Source organism: Chinchilla lanigera, unplaced genomic scaffold, assembly GCF_000276665.1.
Source record: "Chinchilla lanigera isolate Chin_1 unplaced genomic scaffold, ChiLan1.0 scaffold00034, whole genome shotgun sequence".
Taxonomy (NCBI): domain Eukaryota; kingdom Metazoa; phylum Chordata; class Mammalia; order Rodentia; family Chinchillidae; genus Chinchilla; species Chinchilla lanigera.
This window is the reverse complement of record NW_004955435.1, coordinates 1,756,760-1,775,669: the sequence shown is the minus strand read 5'-3', so window position 1 is coordinate 1,775,669 and position 18,910 is coordinate 1,756,760. Positions and strand designations below refer to the sequence as shown.

The 18,910-nt window shown below is 34.0% G+C and overlaps 1 protein-coding gene across 4 annotated transcripts in view; it reads right to left on the bottom strand.

The window, feature by feature from the left end:
- Positions 1–2,653: 2,653 nt before the first annotated feature.
- Positions 2,654–18,910, bottom strand: part of Ptbp2 (polypyrimidine tract binding protein 2) — a gene marked incomplete at its 5' end in the record, with an annotated part of 69,429 nt that continues 53,172 nt past the window's right edge. The window contains 6 exon segments of one of the 4 annotated variants that reach the window (XM_013516507.1): positions 2,654–4,983; positions 5,158–5,235; positions 5,332–5,548; positions 11,170–11,262; positions 11,675–11,708; positions 13,139–13,293. In XM_013516507.1, coding sequence (XP_013371961.1) covers positions 4,851–4,983; positions 5,158–5,235; positions 5,332–5,548; positions 11,170–11,262; positions 11,675–11,708; positions 13,139–13,293 — 710 coding nt within the window. 4 annotated transcript variants of the gene reach the window in all.

The following is an 18,910-nucleotide window of genomic DNA, read 5'->3' as shown; positions in this document are numbered from 1 at the left end:
CTGAAGACCACCTACTACTACTGCACAGCTCAATCTATCTATGACACAGCTCTAACTTGATACCAGAGCATCACTCAGGAGGGCTCAGACCTTCCAAGTACCTAAGAATGGTTCCAGCTGGAATGAGGGAAAGCACTGCAGTGTTAAAACACTTTACCAGAACGACCCAAAGGTATCATTTTACATCACACAACTCCTGTTAGGCTGAATTTGATGCTTAGCTCTAAGTAAAAATTTGATTTCAATTATTAACTGTTACCTTATCAACTTGCACAACAGCTTTAAATTTATGAATTCTACCTGGAGGTGCTTATTTCCTTGACTCAGTATAATACATTGCAAGTCTGGGCTGGAAACCCGTAAATATGAATCCTAATTGTTTTAATTCATTATGAGAATGTTGATCAAACTATTCGTGTTACCTCACTAGAACTGTTTATCTTTAAAACTAAGAGGTTAAAGCTAGTCATTTTCAGTCCTACAAGTATTCCTAATGTGTATATGGGTAACTTAATGAAATGACTTTCCCTCAGAAGGAAAAAAAGAAAACAATCCTCAAAACTACAATTGGTGTTCTACTACAGTGCTTTCTCCAGCTGTTACTTGCCAATCTTACTAAAATACAGATCCAGGTCAGAAATGCCAGTCTCCGAGAATGCAGTAAATTCCCAGGTGGTACTCACAGCTTAGTCTGGCAATTGCATTTTGAGTAGCAAAACTATGTAAGTTGAAGACATATGGAGAGCGAGGCCAATTCAGGTATCACCAGAGAATAGCGACTACAACCAGGAATAAAACTGTAGGAGAAATGTGCTGGGAAGTTTTATGATGAAATACTGTATGTCCGAGATAAGTATTAATATGTGGAATGAGAAACAGGTGCAGGGAACGTGAAAGGTGTTAAGTCGGTAACTAAAGCTGATAGAGCTATGTTATATTCTACTAAAAAGTTACCATCTCTGGACTCAAAATCCTGCACAACACTTGCCCCAGGTTAACAGAGATGCCAAATGCGCTTTGTACCCACTGAACTGGTAGTGAGGAACAGAGAAAGGTAGAATGGAAGAAAGGGCGGAAGCTGTAAGAATGGTGGTTATGTGAAGCAAAGAAGTGTATGCTCGAGTCTGGACAACAAAACACTGCTGGAAGTTGCAGTATTTTTGCTAACCAGACAGGGAAATTTAAGACTACTGAAAATAACAGGACACCCCCTAAATAACTTTTAAGTAGACAGAACAGTTAACGAAACAATTTCAAATTTATGTTTCTTTTTAATGTAAGACAGGGAATCTTACCTGAAGACCTTTTTTCCTACTTTACGTTTAAAGTCTTCAGGTTTTACAACTGTCTTCTAAAGATTTATAAATACTTTAATTTTTACATGAAGTCTGTTACTAAGTATGTACATTTTATTATTGAGTTGTCAAATATTTCAGACATACAAGGCCAAATCCAAAGGCTCTTTCCTTTCGCTGTGTGGTGCATTACGGCACTATACATCTTGCTACTTTACCAGATTAATGTTTAAATAATTTAACAACAAAATCATTCTTTATAAGAAAAATAAGATGTTTATTGTGGATAACTAAGTTTATTTTAGGGAAATTTAGCAGGCTGCGAGCTCTGGTATTGTAATTTTTATTTAGTGTAGTTGATCAGCTGCACATTCCTACCTTTACCATACCTGAGCCTCACAATAACCCTTTGGAGTAAGCATAGCCAAATTTATTGCCTCCATTTTGGATAAAAACACTGAGCCTTGGAGAAGTGATTTCTCTTTTCCCTGTAAAACTTTACGGTGATCCAAGCAGAACCACAAGAACAAATTGCATGAACCTACTCTTTAAGAAGGAGCTTTGAAACATTTCCAAAATAAATATTTTAAAAAGTTTTATCATAAAAAATAAAAATAAATCATAAAGTTTTTCCATCCTTAGTCACAAAGAAATCCAGTTATTTCCTAAATATTCAAAGTATTAATAGAGCAGCTGAATCATAATACTTCAATGTTAGCACAAGATCATTGTTAAAAAGGTAAAACTCTGAGACATAGAACAGTTGTAATGACAAAGCTGATGTACTTCTGCTATCGACCTTGACTACTACACAATTTATTATATTCCATTGCCTGGGTTAACTTAATGTGCTGAATAAAATTCCCACTTCATTGACTTGGTGCTTTCAAAGCAAGGCAACAGAGGAACACAGTAAGAAACTATGATGTGCTATATATCCTTATACAGAAAGAACTTTGGATTTTGGTCACACCCAGACCCCCAGCAAGGAGATACTTTGTTCAGTGCAGCAGCTGGAGCAACTCCTTTATTACACACGTAACTTCTGGACTTTTGTTTCTCCTTCTAAACACTCCATATCCCCCCGAAAAATCAGGGATAAAACCTACTTTCAAGTATTGCAACCAGTAAGAAATACTGAGAAAAACTCCACTTAAAGGTATGTTCAATTACTTATTCATTAACCAATATATATGGGGATGCTGCTAGACGAGGTCCGCATAATGCTATTTATAGAATAAAAAACATCAGAGCCCAACATCTAGCTTCTAAACCATCTTTAACTTATTTTTATATATTATTTTCTTTGAAGTGAATGATTGTATTACGTACAGTACATTTAACATATCTTACGTGCCTTCATTTTTAAATCATCTTACTGGATAATTTTTTTTATTTTTGTTAAGTTTTATAAGAATAAAGGAACACATGTAACTACAAATTTATCTGACATCAACACACTTGTTTAGAAAGTGACCAAAAATATTCTGAAACAGCAACCTAATTGTAACCATGAAAAGTGAAAGTAGCAACATACCCAGGTGTTAAGTGTAAACTGTTTTTCAATACCTGAATGTGTATCTTCCTTCCCAAAACAAAAACAGATGATATGCTGCTCTCATTTCCAATAAAAACGTTAAGTACTCTTTGTTGAAACTCACAAGGTAGTCTTAAGATTAGTAGGAAATTTTTAGCGGACACAAAAGATGGAAGATGAAACTGCAGCAAAACAGCATGGCAAGTCCAAAAGATCTACTAGTGCATAAATCTACTAGGAAAACAACAACAGCAAGAACAAAAGGGATAGAAAGGGTTAACAAGCTACAATAGAAAGTTACGTTTGTAAAGCAGGAGGTTGTAAACAGGGTGGGAAATGTTTAATATGTGTCCTCCTGAAGAGCAGTTATCATCTTTTACATTAAATAAAACCCCGCTGGTGTATTTTCACAGCATCTACATTTATTTATGGTAGAAAGCCATAGAACTCTAGTATTAGTACTCCTTTCCCACCCTGGCAGAGAATAAACATGAATTCAGAAGCACAGTGGAGTGAAAACAAAGAGGAGGAGAGAGAGAAGGCAGCAGAGAGAGACAGAAAAGGTGAACACAGAGCTACAGAAGTGTTTATTTCGCATGCTACAGAGGTAAGCAGAGTACACACCAAATGAAATTAAACAACCATCAAACCTCCCAACTTTGTTAGAAAATTAATTTTTAATTGTGCCGCTTTCAAACTATACTGAATTTTACATTTCTAAAGATGTAAAAACTCAACTAATAGAAAATATACATGACCATTCTGTCTACATAGATAACAGAATCTATGAATCTTGAAACTAAGTACATCAATTTCAAAAAGTATTGGTCATTTAACAGAATCAACAATTCAGATTGACAAGAACTGTTCAAATAAATTTGACCTGTAGATTCTGAGCCATGTTTTTATTAAAGTCAGATCTATTCCTAAATACAAAATATTTTGAAGATTTATTAAAACTGAATATTACAATGCAAGGTAAATTAAGACTAAAGGCACATAAACTTTGGTCCCACCTGGTTGTCAGTTTTCAAAAACTGCCACAAAATTAATCTTCCTGCAAATTTTCGCAGTACACTTTCTTTGTCTTTGAAAAATACATGCACCAGTTCCTGAACTAGCTAGACCAGTCTGCACATGCTCAGAAATCCACAACCATATTCCAAATCTTAATTACAAACTAAGGATGGCAATATATATTTAAATGCACGTAAGTCATGTCAACTTCAAAAACATCTACGAAAAGTATTCAGCCACAAACAAGACATTACTGAGTGCTGACATTTATATGATACGTCCCACAAGAGTGTGTACAAAAAGGTTAAGAATCCACAATGCTTTCCACGTAGGGCTCAAACTTACAGAAATCACTTTGTTTTTCTTAAGAAATTAATACTCTGCATCTTGTTAACTTTAACTAATGCCTACATTCATAACTGAATCTAGACCAGAATTGTGAGATACAAAAGGCCAATGTTTTTTAAAAAGCAATAAAGCCTAAGGTAGTAAAAACTAAAAATGCTGCTTTATTCTTTCAGTATCCAGTATCTTATTTGATTAAATAGAAAGAAATACGATAAGCCAATAATTCAAAATAAGTTCCAAGCAGGAGAAACAAAAACTTAACCTTTTTACACACCCCTGCCTAAACATATTTTAATTCCCTTATAACAGTGTGCCCTAGACAACCAATTCCTTTTTTCTAGTAAATGCACAATAGCAACACTAGTTTTCCTTTTTAAGGCACATATGTCAACTAAGTTGAAAAAAGAAAGCAAAATTAAACTGAAATATCAAACAGACAATAAAAATGGCTTTCCTACTGAACAGGTGACGTACAGCAGTTCCTAACTCTGCCTTTACATATGCCATTTCACTTTACAACCAAGGAATGATAACAGCATGTAAAAACAAAAACAAGAAACAACAAAAAATCAAACTCTGGTCCCCACTTTTCTGAACAGTCAATAGGTGATGACACCAAACAATGTGATTCACCCCCAATCTTCTTTCTTTTCTTAAATTGTTGACTTGGAGAAAGACACTCTCAGATGATGGTTCTCACCAAGGTTATAATTATGCAGATCAATCAAGGCCTGGATGGCTTCTTCGACTGTTGCCATCTGAAGAAGAGCCATTTTGTGATCTCTTCTGAAACAAAATTATGAAATTAGATACTTCATAAAGGTAGGAAGTGCTTAAATACTTGAATTTTGCTCATTCCACATTAAGAATTTTCTAAAATCAAAGAGACTGAGTAACTACTTGAAGAAAATTTTTACTTCTATCAAGTCACTAACTTAGAAGATAAGGAAGCTTGCTTACTGAAAAAATTTAAATGCTTTCACAGTGCCTCCAGTGTTAGCGAACAGTGTTCGGAGATCCTCTTCTGCTACTGAAGGACTGGGAAATTGGACAGGAAAAAAGGTAAAGGTTAATGATAAATTTTATATTTTCTTAGTATGTATATTCTTAATAAACACCAGTATAAAAACTTACGGGATATTAGATAGGTGAAGGGTTGCAGAAGGAGGAAAGATGTTCTGAAAATTTTTGGATCCGGGCTTCTTAAAACGATGCAAAGGGGAATTACCAAAATCTTTTGTTAGCCCTTGATCATCAAGACCCTCTCGAGGTAGTTGTACGGTCTGATGTTTAGAGAGAGTAACACGAATAATTTTTCCATACATTTTCTGTCCATTAAGATGATTCATAGCTATAAGGAGAAAGAGTGCATATTAAAAAAACCTCAGCTCTCAAAATGAAAATAATTCTAATTTTGAAACAGCTTAAAATATGTATTTTCTTAGGACTTTAAAACAAACCATGAATTTATCATGGCCATTGATGATTAAGACTTAACACTGTATTATCATTTTAACAAGACAGGAAGTTAGGGCCAAAAAGCCAGCTACTTTCATTTAACAAAATCTAGATTATGCCTATCTTCCCCAACAATACTGATACATCATTATTTTTAGCTACCCAAGAAAGAAACTGAGTAGTTGTTCCTCTTCTCTACCTTCTGCCACTAAATCCTGTGATATTCTTCCTTCTAATTCTCTCTCAAACTCAAAAACATTCAGATAGCTCACTCTCATTTGTCTTCCTATTCAGTATCTCCATATTTTTCTCCAATCCATTCTATACAGACAGCAGTTAAGTGACTTTCATAAATTACAAATCTGATTATGTCACTATCTGCTTAAAATCCTCAAAGTCTAAACTCATCCTTTATCGTAGCTTATGCCTTTCCCAGACTGAGCTTTATATATCTCCCAGACTGTCTGAACAGACATATCTCAATCGCTACATCAGTGTTGGGCATAAAGTAGTAAGGTACTATCCCAGTCACTATGGAAGAAGTATCTTGGCACCATACTCTTTTATGCTTTGGCTACAGAAAACATATATCCTGACACTAGTTTCTCTTTTATTCTTATGTCTATGTTTTTCTCTTAACCATTTCCTATATCCTTTACTTTTCCTCTTAGCCTACTCATTCTTCAAGGTCATTTTGCCAAAAAAGGTCTTTTTATCATCCCTTGCAAAGGTTTGAAATCTCACTAGATATTTTTCATGTTGTACTCTACTACGACTTTTTAAAAGACTATCACAACTTAATGAAATTATCCATTATTTCTTACTTCAGATTCTAAGGTACTTAGACAGAATTCATTAAGTCTATGCCAGCATACAGTGGTGTGGGCACACGAAACACTACATGGCTATTTCTGGAGGTACTTGGCATGTTATTTTTAAATGAAATAAACTGGTCTACTACTACAGAAGTTATGTCTTCTACTTTTTACTCACACGTCATAAGAACTAAGAAAGATCATTTTGAGTAAGTCATATTTAAACTAGACTGATTATCTGACTATACTCAAACTGGAAAGAAGTATGAACAGCAGAGAAGACAATATAAAAGAGCGAGAAACTGAAAACACAACCTCTTAAAAGTTTTTTAACAATTCGTGTACAGAGTACACATTAGAATCTGTTCACTTATGAATCTGGTTTTGTATACAATACACAAAATAAATCCAAAAAGATAATGCTGTATGAGTTACCATGAAGAAAAAACACGAAAGTGATGTTCTTACTACTTCCCTATCTTGCAGAAACACTAGTGTTACATATTTGAAACCATTTTCTCTTAGAATTTCAACAGAGGCAATAGAAAAATAAGAATTTCATATCCCAAGCCTAGATTTCTTCTCCCTAGTCTCTCACACTATACTTTCATATACAATTTATACTTGTACATATAAAAATTAAAATCTCTACATATAATTTGAAATACATTTATAATGAAACCCACGGATTTGTCAAGTATTTTTAAAGTTCTAAATGCTGTTTTACATCAGATAAAAATCACTGTATGTTATGACTAAAGTCATCATAAAAAAGCTAGCTAAATGAAAGACGGTACAAACAACTGCATTTTGAGATATGGAAGGCAAGAATAAGAAAACAAAAAGTCCAGGCACAGTAACCATATAAAGAAGAGACGGGCGACAGAAGTAAGGTAAAGCAAAGTAACCAAAGAGCTACGCCATAGCAACGTAGTGAGATAAATTCCCACTACTTCAGTCAGCTGACTGCTGACAAAAAATCTGAAGTGATCTAAGGAGGGAGACTGGAGGGACAATAAGAATAGCGAAGTTTAAAAGAAAACATTAGCAAAAATTAAAGTACACAATGATTAAGTAATAAAAATAATTTCAAATGAGTCAGGTTTTTAATAACGAGAACCTTGTGCTTTGAAGTCTACTATTCAAAAAAATGACCTAAGTGGACTAAGCAATGATAAAGGAAAGTGCTGCAGAAATGGCATGTTTGGCTAAATGCTATTTTTGCCTTTCCTTTAATCCACCTCTCAAGAAAATATTAATGAAGAATGAAAATTCAGAACACAAGAAACTTATAGAGAATTTAATGTTTATAATATGTTTACCGGGGGCTGGGGATTTAGCTCAGCGGCACAGCGCCTGCCTGGCAAGTGCAAGGTCGTGAGTTCGGTTCCCGGGACCGGAAAAATACCAAAAAAATAAAAATATATAATATGTTTACCTATTATTTTAGATAATATGGAAAAGGAGTTTATAGTTAATCACACTGTAACTCAAAATACTGTAGTGCTGCTCTTGTTCTTTAAACAACATCAATCGTTACAGACAGATCTACTTTTTATTAGTCTTTTCAAAGAACAACTTTTGGATTTGTTTTGTGCTCTCAGCTTTCATATACATTACTGATTTCTAGTCTTTTTAAAAAATTTCTCCTTTTTTTGCGTTTCAATTGCTAGACAGTGAAATCTTTTCATTGAGCACTATTTTACTGTACCAAGTATATCTAATTTGTGTATGCTACTTTCATTAGCATTTACTTTAAAATACTTTTAAATGCTTTTTAAAATACTTTTAAGTATTTTTAAACTACTATTAAAATAACTTCTCTGGCCAGTGAGATACTGGGAAATGTCTAGATACATGGAGATTTTAAATGTATTTTTGTGCCATTAATTCTAACTTGTGAAACAGAGAATGAGATTTGTATGACACTCTGATGTTAACTGAAGTTTACTTGATAATTTATTAGCTGATCAAATTTTAAAATGTTCCATATGTACTTAAAAATACTCTGCACAACTGTTTTATCAATTGTTATGCTGATATGCTCAAAACATGGAAAAGCTTGAAATCTACCACTGTGCCAGATGTGCTAGTCTACCTACACTTCTACCATGTATGATTTACAGTATGTAGTTTGAGTGTATTTCACTAAGCACACACATACCTCAAACTGTTTTATCTTCCTAATCAACTAAATCTTTTAATATTTGTTGTGTTAAATTTAAATTTCTTTAGATTATTTGCCCAATGTATCTCTCTACATTACTTTTAACCTTTCCGTATCTCTGTGCTTCTTGTGTTTCCCGTATCAGATAGCTTTTAAAATACATTCACAATGGGTTACGGCTCCCTGCCAGGTGGTTCTGATTTGTTATTTTTCCACTGGCTCGAACCAACAGTGGTACCTGTACGACTATGTCACTGGGCACATGGGACAGTCCCATCGGGTGGTTCAAGCTGCCCAACGGGACATTCATGCATGTACCACCAGTAGCTTAAGCCTGAAGGAATGTGTCAAAAAGCCAGATCTGATAATTTTCTAACTGATAAATTTACTTTTATATTTGCTATTATTCTTGATGCATCTGGAATTTATTTTATATAAGTTTTATACTCTATTTTCCCCCTATCATTTGCTATTTTTCCCTCATTTCCTTATTTGTTTGGGGGAAAAGGTCTCTTCAGTCTCTCTTAAGAGATCAGCAACAGTACTTCGAAGTATGACTTATAGTATTCTGTTATGGCAGTCCAAGAATACTGTCATGATAAAAAATAAAGTATCACTTACTTAAAATAGTCTTTACATAAAACAAAACCAAAAACTTTTGAAATTCTACCTCAGGTAATTCTCCACCATGATGATTCAGCATCATGAGGTAAGACCACCCACACCTCAAACGGTGACAAGGAAAAAAACCAAATAGCAAATGTAATATGACTTTCATCTGTCAAATACTTGTAACAGTGAAAATGAAAGCCCATACACATACTTTAAAATTGCTCAAATGCATACTATAAACACAAGAGTAATGTAGTTTCTACTCACTTTATACTATATTTTGATATAATTTAGTAGAAAAAGGTTTGTTATGATCAAGTACTAAGTAAATTTTTAGATGGCAATTGTACATTAAACAAAAACAGGGACATTTTTAAAAGTAATTCTTGAAAACATGAATGGAAAAACTAGGTATGCATTTTACCATAAAGAAATTACTCTCACATTTCACTAGAATTCACTTCATCATTGGAAATCAGTGCACTATTTTTTAAAAGACGAGAATTTACAAATAATATCCTCAAAATACTCAATTAAAAATACTGATCAGTTAAATAGGTTTACAGTAACAAAGTTCATCAAAGAAACATGTTAATGCTTGAAAACTGTAAAATAATTTAGTAAAGCTTCTAAAACATAAAATAATTACCATTCATTAAAAAATTAGGAACTATACATCTTTTCTCATTGTGCATTTCTTAATGAAGGCATCTGCCTATAAAATAATATTTCCATAAACAGTTCCATAAAAACCAAAAAGGGTAAGAACAGAGCACATAAACGAAGCATATTTAATTCTGTAAGTCTCATTATTCTCCTTCACAGCAAATCCTAGTTTTGTGTAGGATCAGGGTACACAAGAAAAAAAAATCCAAGAAAAAAATCTATCCTAGCAGCAGTGATAAAGAAAAACTTAATTCTAAATATAGTCCAAAAGTCAAATAAAACTTTAGTGACAGTATCTTATGAAATTGGGGATACACGATTGACATATTTAAAAACTATAACAATTTTATGCATAGACACACCTTTGAAGAGGTAATGAAGATAAAATGAGTGCATAATGTTGAAATCATAATGTAAACGGGACTATGTTTACAAGAGAAAGGGAATTTTTTTCATTCTGCTTGCACAGTAGAAAGCTAAGCAAGGACTCAAGGAAAAGGAAGAAAAAGAGCATAAAGCCTTCTCTAAAATACAAACCTGCTTGTACACTGGTCTGGGACCCTACCATTCAAAACTTTTTCATAAATTTCTACTGTTCAAACTCCACCATACAGTATTTTGTTATGGTAGTCCAAGAATACTGTTATGATAAAAAATAAAATATCACTTACTTAAAATAGTCTTTATATAAAACAAAACCAAAAACTTTTGAAATTCTACCTCAGGTAATTCTCCACCACGATGACTCAGCATCATGAGGTAAGACCACCCACACCTCAAGCGGTGACAAGGAAAAAACCAAATAGCAAATTTAGACTGCTTTGCTGACTATGTCAAATGCTTCCTACAGTACACACAAAAACAACAGCAATGACTATGCTCACCAGAGCACAGAACTCTGCATACCCAAGTTGAAAAGGAAATGAAACACTAGACACTTATGAAAGCAGAAAAACAAACGTATTCAGCTGGGCATGGTGGCTGACACCTGTAATCGCAGGTGTCTGTGAAGGCTGAGGCAGGATGTTGGCCACAAATCTGAGGGAGGCCAGCCTGGACTACCCAGCAAGACCCTATCTCAGAAAAAAAAGGAACCCAAAATGTGAAAATTAAAATGAGATCTTTGACCACTGGCCACTAGAAATATAAATGATTTTAGTCATATATATAATATGGCTTATTTTCATTTAAGGCTTACACTATGTTTGAATTGAGAACTGAAAATATACACATAGGTAACAAGTTTAATCTTACCAAGCTGTGATTGGTTTCCATCAGCCATCTGTATTAGAGCACTGTCTTTCTTATTGTACAAAATCTTCACGCGCTGCACATCTCCATAAACACCTTTTTTGGAGTCACAGAGAGGTAATCCAAAATGGAATTAATTTTACATGAGAGCGGAAGACTATCTTTCTGACATATTAATGAAACATTCAGACATCAACATGATCACTCATTCAATCTCATCATTCTCACAAATGAATAAAGAAGATCAAGATTTTGAACAGTGAATTTCGAAAAGAATAATTTCTGATAAACCCTCAAAGCTATGTGAATGATATTAAATTAAAGACCATGCAAAATAAATCAGCATGCATTAAAACAAATTTTGTGTCTATGGAGAGTTTTAAATAGCAAAGAAAAATAGCAAAAGATTTACTATTCAACTTTAAGCCAAAGTGCTAGCTACAAATAAGAATTAAGGTGAAACAAAAATCAAATCAATAATAAAAGTATAGTGCTAACAATAACATACCGAAGAGGGTAAACAGACTTTGGGGCGTAACCATCTTTAGAAGGAGAGAAGAGCAAGCAGCGTAAGACAAGAAGAGAGAAGAGTCGAGGAAGAGCGGAGATGAACAGATCATCCATAACGAAGGGTGGTTCCCGCAGAATGGTGAGGTGGTCATGGATCATGGTTCAAGGCGGTTAATTGGGGCAAGTTGGTCCGAGGAACATTTGTTCAAGCACAGAAGCATGAACATAGGGAATGGAGACAGGGGATGAAGACAAGGACAAGGAAAATAAAGGATAAGACAGGGAAGGGAATGGGCATTTGGGAAAAGACAAGGAAAGGGAAGGTGAACACACAGGGAAAAGGATGAAATGGGGAAGGGAAACAGCAATGCAGAAGAAAAAAATAAGGAATCGGGGAACAAAAAAAAAATAAAATATAGGTCAGTACATAGGAAATGCAGGAATTTGGTCAGAAAAATGGTTGGTTTATGTACTGTACAAGAAAAACTGAGTAAAATGTAGTCATCCAAGACAAATATGGGTAAAGTACATCTATATCAAAGAGTAAATTACAGCATTTCATCTCAACATAGGGAAGGAAAGCATGCATAGGAATTTTAAATTCTGAACTTTAACTGCATAAGCATGGCTGGTTATGAAATGCAGGCAAGTCTTAAAAATTAAAACTGTAATCCAAACATTTTAGCATGAAGTACTGTGAATAATAATAGTATTAAATGATAAAATGGGCTTAAGGTTCATATTAACAGAGGCCAATTAAAAATAACATGTTTAAACACCATTAACTAATACTTTGAGCTTCCCACATTTCATACCAGCTTTCATAGCAATCAAAATAAAATATATCAGACATAAAATGTACAACTAAAGAAAATAACAGCAATTTTATTTAACAAGAAAGGGAGGGAGATAAAGTTGAAAAATATTTTTAGAAGACAATGACTAATAACTGCAAAGAAAAAATTACTAAGAAAGACTGGAAGAGTGCCTCGTCAAGATCTTTGGAAGAACCTTCAAAGAAAAATGTATTAGAGTAGTTCACATAAAATAAGATTTAAAAAAAATGCAATGACACATAAGCATGAAATGAACAAGCAAATAATTAGAAAAGGCAAAGAGCAAAATTTTCTTACAGTTAAATTTGCAAATTAGATCACATTTGCCTTTGAGAACAACAAAATGATACAAAGCCAAACTATAGTACTTCACCATATTTTTCTTAGGAAAAATAGGTACTTAGGTTAAAAATATATACATATATAAAGAGATATGACTGTCTAAGGAAACAAAACATTACCTAAACAAGTACACAGATTTTATTCAGAAGTAGAAACACAGAAAATACTCTGGCTAATGAATGTACATAAAAAAAAAAGGGCAAGTGCAAAATGAAATAAACATGAAAAACTTCCACAAATGAAATGAAGTTAAAGAATAAACATTAGGAAATTATTTTACTAACCTCTTCATTTAAATTGCTAACCAACAGGACTGTATTGCCACCAGCTGAGACTCCAGGCATACCCACTCGGCCAGCGGCAGCTGCTGCAGCGGCTGCAGCGGCATTTGGAATAGCCAAAGGACTCAGCGCTCCTGGAACAGCTGCAACAGGAAGCCCTAATTTTAAAATAAAGCATATTTTACGAAACACACACAAGTCGTTTACAAAGACCAATTTAAGCACGATGGCTGCAGGGCTTGCAGCCGACCACTCCCAACGGTTCCTGAAAGTTAATGTTTGTAATGTTTAGAAAAACGGTTTGCTGATGCGCAGTAGTTACAGAGAAGTAGCTGGTTTCAACAAAGTTGGTAATTATTTGAAGTAATATACATACCTGTATTGTTTAAAAATTAAATATACAATATTCCACCTCCTATGGAAAAGCAAACGAAGCACAAAGATTGTATTTCCAAGTCAAAAGACTTGACAAATTCATTTCCATGGTTGACGGTGAGAAGTCATGAAATATGTTGCCTTCAACATAATGGTAAATCATCTATTTTCTAAAAGTACTATCAGCATCTTCAAGAGCTCACACTTGAAATCAGTTACTACTTAGGAAACAAATATAGTTAAGTCCTTTAGTTTCCAGAGACAAATCACCCTGAGTCTTTAATCCATTCAAGAGATCTAAAAAATTTAACAAAGTGTGTTTGCCTTCTTAATTCCACATTCAAATAGTTAAAATACACACAAGTTCCTCAAACTCAGAACAAAAAATTGTCGTCCTTATCACAGATTTTGTTGTCTTTAGTTTCAGAGATACTTTTTCAGTCAAGTTTTATAGAAAATGTTATGACCTTTCACGCAGTCTGAAGAGTGTTAAGACTCACAATTCTTAAAATTTCTGACATAAAAATTTCCATCCAATCTCCATGTAATTCAGCCTTAGCCCTTTCCTCAGAATCCAGCACCGGTGTTTTGTTTCTTACTTAACATTCTTGCTTTGAATGAGTGCACTTTATAGCTCTTTGTCTATGGCATTTTTAGGACACATCCTTTCTTATTTTCCCATTTTTATTTAATTTTATTTTGGAAAACCTTCAGAATAAAAGTAAAAGAGACCTAAGTATTGAACTTCCCTGTACCATTAATCAGGTGTAACAAGGAACACCTAATGCACAATCTCAACCACTCACTGTGAAGTAAATCACAGGAACAAGGATCTTGCCATTTTAAAATAGGAAATCCCATGTCTGCTGTTTATTACTACACAGTGGTCTTCAGTACCTTTTTACATCGACCAGTGCGGATCTTTTAACCAACTATTCAACCGCATTACTAACTTTTCCATGTTAAATGCTATAGTTTTAATTATGCTTCATAGATTGCTTCTATTGAACATTCAATATGTTTTTCTGCATGCAAATAAAGATACATTTCTAATTTCTAGGAAAGCACTAGTTTTTTTCTTGCATTCTCTTGGAAAATAACCTGACACTTTTTTTACACTATGCTTCAGCAATTTTACAGTTTTAGATGAATGCATGTAACATTCAACTTAAGTTGACAACACAATTATTTAACAGTACTGGAAGTTTCAGATTTAACTGGTAAAATACCAAATAACTTGTTTCCTGCCTTCCCTTTAACTGGCTATCTCTCAGCAGAAAAAAGTAACTTAAAATTCCGTTAAACTCCATGGTCTTGAGAAGATCCACAGTTGATGGTAAAAAAAATCAAACAAAAACACGAACTACAACACATGATATGCAAAGAGACTTCAGTTTGAAGCCTTAAAAGCTCATTTTCATATTTGATCAGCACTTTTCCACAGCAAAAAGATTAAACTGATTTCATTTTTGGTTTTTATTTCAATTCTCACAGTTAAGAAGTGATTCTGACAGTCCAATAACAAAATAACTGAAGAATTATAGCTAAGTACAAATTAAAACAATCTTGCAAATCACTAGCATTTTCTCTGTGTACCTCTTAACTCTGAGCAACTGTTTGTTAAATTATTTTCATGTTTATGTATGAGAATTGTCTTGAAATTTATATCCCACAATAAAGAAGTTCTGAAACGTTTTGGTATCAGGATCACTTTTACACTCTTTACTAAGAACCAGAAGAGCTTCTCATTCTATCCACTGATATTTTACATGACAGAAAAATGAACTTCTGTAAAGCACAAGAACACACAATCACACATTCTACTAGCTTTCAGAGTAACAAAGAAAACTCCACTGTATGCTAAATAACAGTAAGAAAAGCGAAGTACATTTGAGTATTATTATAAAGACACAATAACACTCAAAGGCACTGAAGACCACTGCGTAGTAATAAACAGCAGACATGGGATTTCCTGTTTTAAAATGACAAGACCCTTGTTCCTGTGATTTACTTTAAAAATGAGTGAGTGGATGAGATTGTCCATTGGGTGTTCCTTGTTACACCTGATTAATAGTACAGGGAAGTTCAATACTCTAGTCTCTTCTACTTTGTTTATTTTAAACGTTTTCCAAAATAAAAATAAAAATTAAACAAAAATGGGAAAATAAGAAAGGATGTGTCCTAAAAATGCCCTGGGCAAAGAGCTGTAAAATATACTCATTCACAGCAAGATACTGTAAACACTGAAGATATCTGACTTTGTAGACTCCATTAGTGATGCTTTATACATGTAGACTGCCCAAAAACTAGTAATTTATTACTACTGCTTCTCAAAAATTTACTAATTCATTAAACACAAAATTATCTATTTAAACTTAGTATCAATCTAAATATACCAGCCTCAGGTTAACATACTTTATTTTTGTAAATGACTGTTTTTATAAATACGTTTCTATTGTATTAATATACAATTAATCTAACAAAAACTACTTGCCAGAAAATTCAAAGGTAGTAGCAAACTTGTTCAAAAATACTTTAAATATTTAAGGCACAATTGATTTTAAAATATTTTTTCCTTCACTGGGTGTTTTAATAGAGATAACTTAGTGGCAGTATCACTGAGATCAAGCCTAGGAAAAACAACCACAATTACAAGAATTAAAATGGTAACTGAGAACTAGAAGTGTAGGTTAAAGTAGCTGGGAGTGGTTGTGCACGCCTATGATCCCAGCACTCTGGAGGCTGATCCAGGAAGATCACCATGAGTCAAGTGAGACCTTGTCTCAAGAAAAAAAAAAAAAAAAAAAAACCCTTTTAAAAAAAAGTGTAAAAGACCCCAAACCCATTCAACACAAAACCTCAACCTTCTTCCCAAAGGGGGAAAAATGCTAAAAAAGCTATATTTTAATAAATGATATTGTCCTTTAGTAAAGTCTGCTAACTTTCCCATGAATTTGAGTCCCTTGGGACTCAAATAAGATGCAATTTACCCCCTCATATTAAGGAGATAATAAAAATCTTACTAAAAAATAGAACATAAACTGTATAGCCCCCACTGCTGTACAACTGCCTAAATGAAATTCAAAATCCCATCGCTTTTCTATGCATTACCACCACTCTCGCCTACTGAGTCCAGAATGGACTCTACACAGACTGAGCTACTGCATCAGGTGACCTATATGACAAAGGGTCTTTCTGTGTTTTCAACAGCGTGTAACACGATGCTAAAGCATTTTAAGAGACAAGAGGCCAGACATAGTTAGCACATCCCTGTAATTCCAGAACTCTTGGAAGTTCAAGGCAGGATGATTCCAAGTTCAAGAGTACCTGGGCAACTAGCACTAATCAAGATCTTGTCTCAAAATAAAAAATAAAGGGCCACTAGGGCTTTAGTTTAGTGTGAAGGCCCTGATTTCAATCCCCAGCACAAAGACAAAAGGAGACAGACGGACAGACAGACATGGGGTAGTCACCATCTGTCCCTGACGCCACTGTCCTTTCCTTCCATTACTTCCTTCTCTGGACCTATAACTTAAAAAAACCCAGGCTGCCTTTACACAGTTATAAATAACTGGAGTAGTCTTAAATTTTTAATTGGATTTCTCAAAGCCTCTGAGATTAAACTCCAAATTATCCTTCAATGCAGTCTTTTCTATGTACAAAATCGAATTAAAAAATCAGAATCTAAATGCTGTCTACTGCAATAAAAATGTAAAAACCTATGAAATATTTCATAATGCACCATTTTTATAATAAATTCTACAATACTTCTGCATTGTATTTTCATACCTTAATTTTCAACTATGTAATTTTACCATTGTCCCTTTCTGAAACTTACATAAAGTAATATATATACATGTATCTCTAATGCATTGTTTTTACATACAGAAAAATAGTAACTTTAATGATTTACATCTTTACATAAGTATATTAGTCCATTTTCTATTACTGTGAAAACACCTGAAGCTGCAAACTTACCAACAAAGTACGTTTGTTCAGCTCAGTTCTGTAAAGTGCAAAGCCCCAAACTGGCTGGCCTCCTCTGTTTGGCCTCTGGTGATTGTCATAATAGGGGCCAATGGCATCAGTGTGGAAGTGCATGCGAGACGGAGCGATCACAGGGCAAGACACCAAGCCAGGAAGAGGGGAGAATCAGTTCCATTCTTTTAAACAACCTTCTCTCAGAACCAATCAAAACTCCCATGAGAAATACATCAATTCTTTCAGAGCTCGGCAGTCTCAAAAACTCAGTAATCACTCACCAGTCTCCACCTCTTAAAAGGTCCCAACACTTCTTAGAACTACCATACTGGGACTAACTTTTCAACACACTAACCGTTGGGGTACAAACCACATCCAAACCATCACTAAGGCAGCAAGTATGCTAGAAAAAAAAAAAAAAACTACTTACAAACAGACATGATGGGGTACATAAATACCTGTTGTACTCCAGGACCAGTATAAGGACACAATAATATAAAACGGCTTCTTCATAAACTGCCATATACTTCAGAGAAGGGAAAGATCACAGGAAGCTTTTCCATATGAAAACATCTTCAGCAGCTGGGCTACCCAGACATTTTGAGTAATACAGCTATTTTATAAGGTTTCATTTTTAGTTCTGACACAATATTTTATTAACCCTTCCTCCCCTAAAACTGATAGATACCCACTCATGTAGAGAGAAATTATATACATTATTTATCTACACTTCTTCTGTTTGGGTCATGTTTCATTGAAACCACAGGCATTCCAAAGTTTGCACATTTCAGCTTAAAAATGAAACAATTTTTCTTATCTTACCACTATGGTTTTTAATTAACTTTTTGGAACAGTTTTAGATTTCTAAGAAACTTGAGGACATTATGGAGTTCCTACATAAATCAGGCACCCTATGCTCCTTTTCATTATTAACATTGTACATTACCATGGCATATTTATTGCAATTACCCAGCCAGCATATACATATTAACTAAAGTCTGCCATTCTCATTTCCTTGGAGTGTACCTGAAGTTTCTTTTTTTAGGTTTTAGGATCTCCTTCTATTTAGTCAACATAATGCCTAAAGCAACTCTTCACTGTCGAAGTTTACTATGAATCTGCAAGATGTAGAATCTGTTTAGTTCCTTTATTTCCTATTCTGAAACTTTCATCCAAAGTCAATTAGATAATTTCTTTTGGTCTTTTTTCACCTCCCTGTTCACAACACGTAATAGGTAACAATCTTATGTATTACTTCTGTACAGAAGAGGGTTTGTGGTGGGATTCCAAGGTTCCTTCTAATTCTTAAAGCATGGGGATCGTAGGTGAGAAAAGGAGTTCTTAGATTTTATGCACTAACCTGAAGGTAAAATTTTTACTTTTGAAAAGAATGACAACTGCTACTGTTTTCTGAAAAAT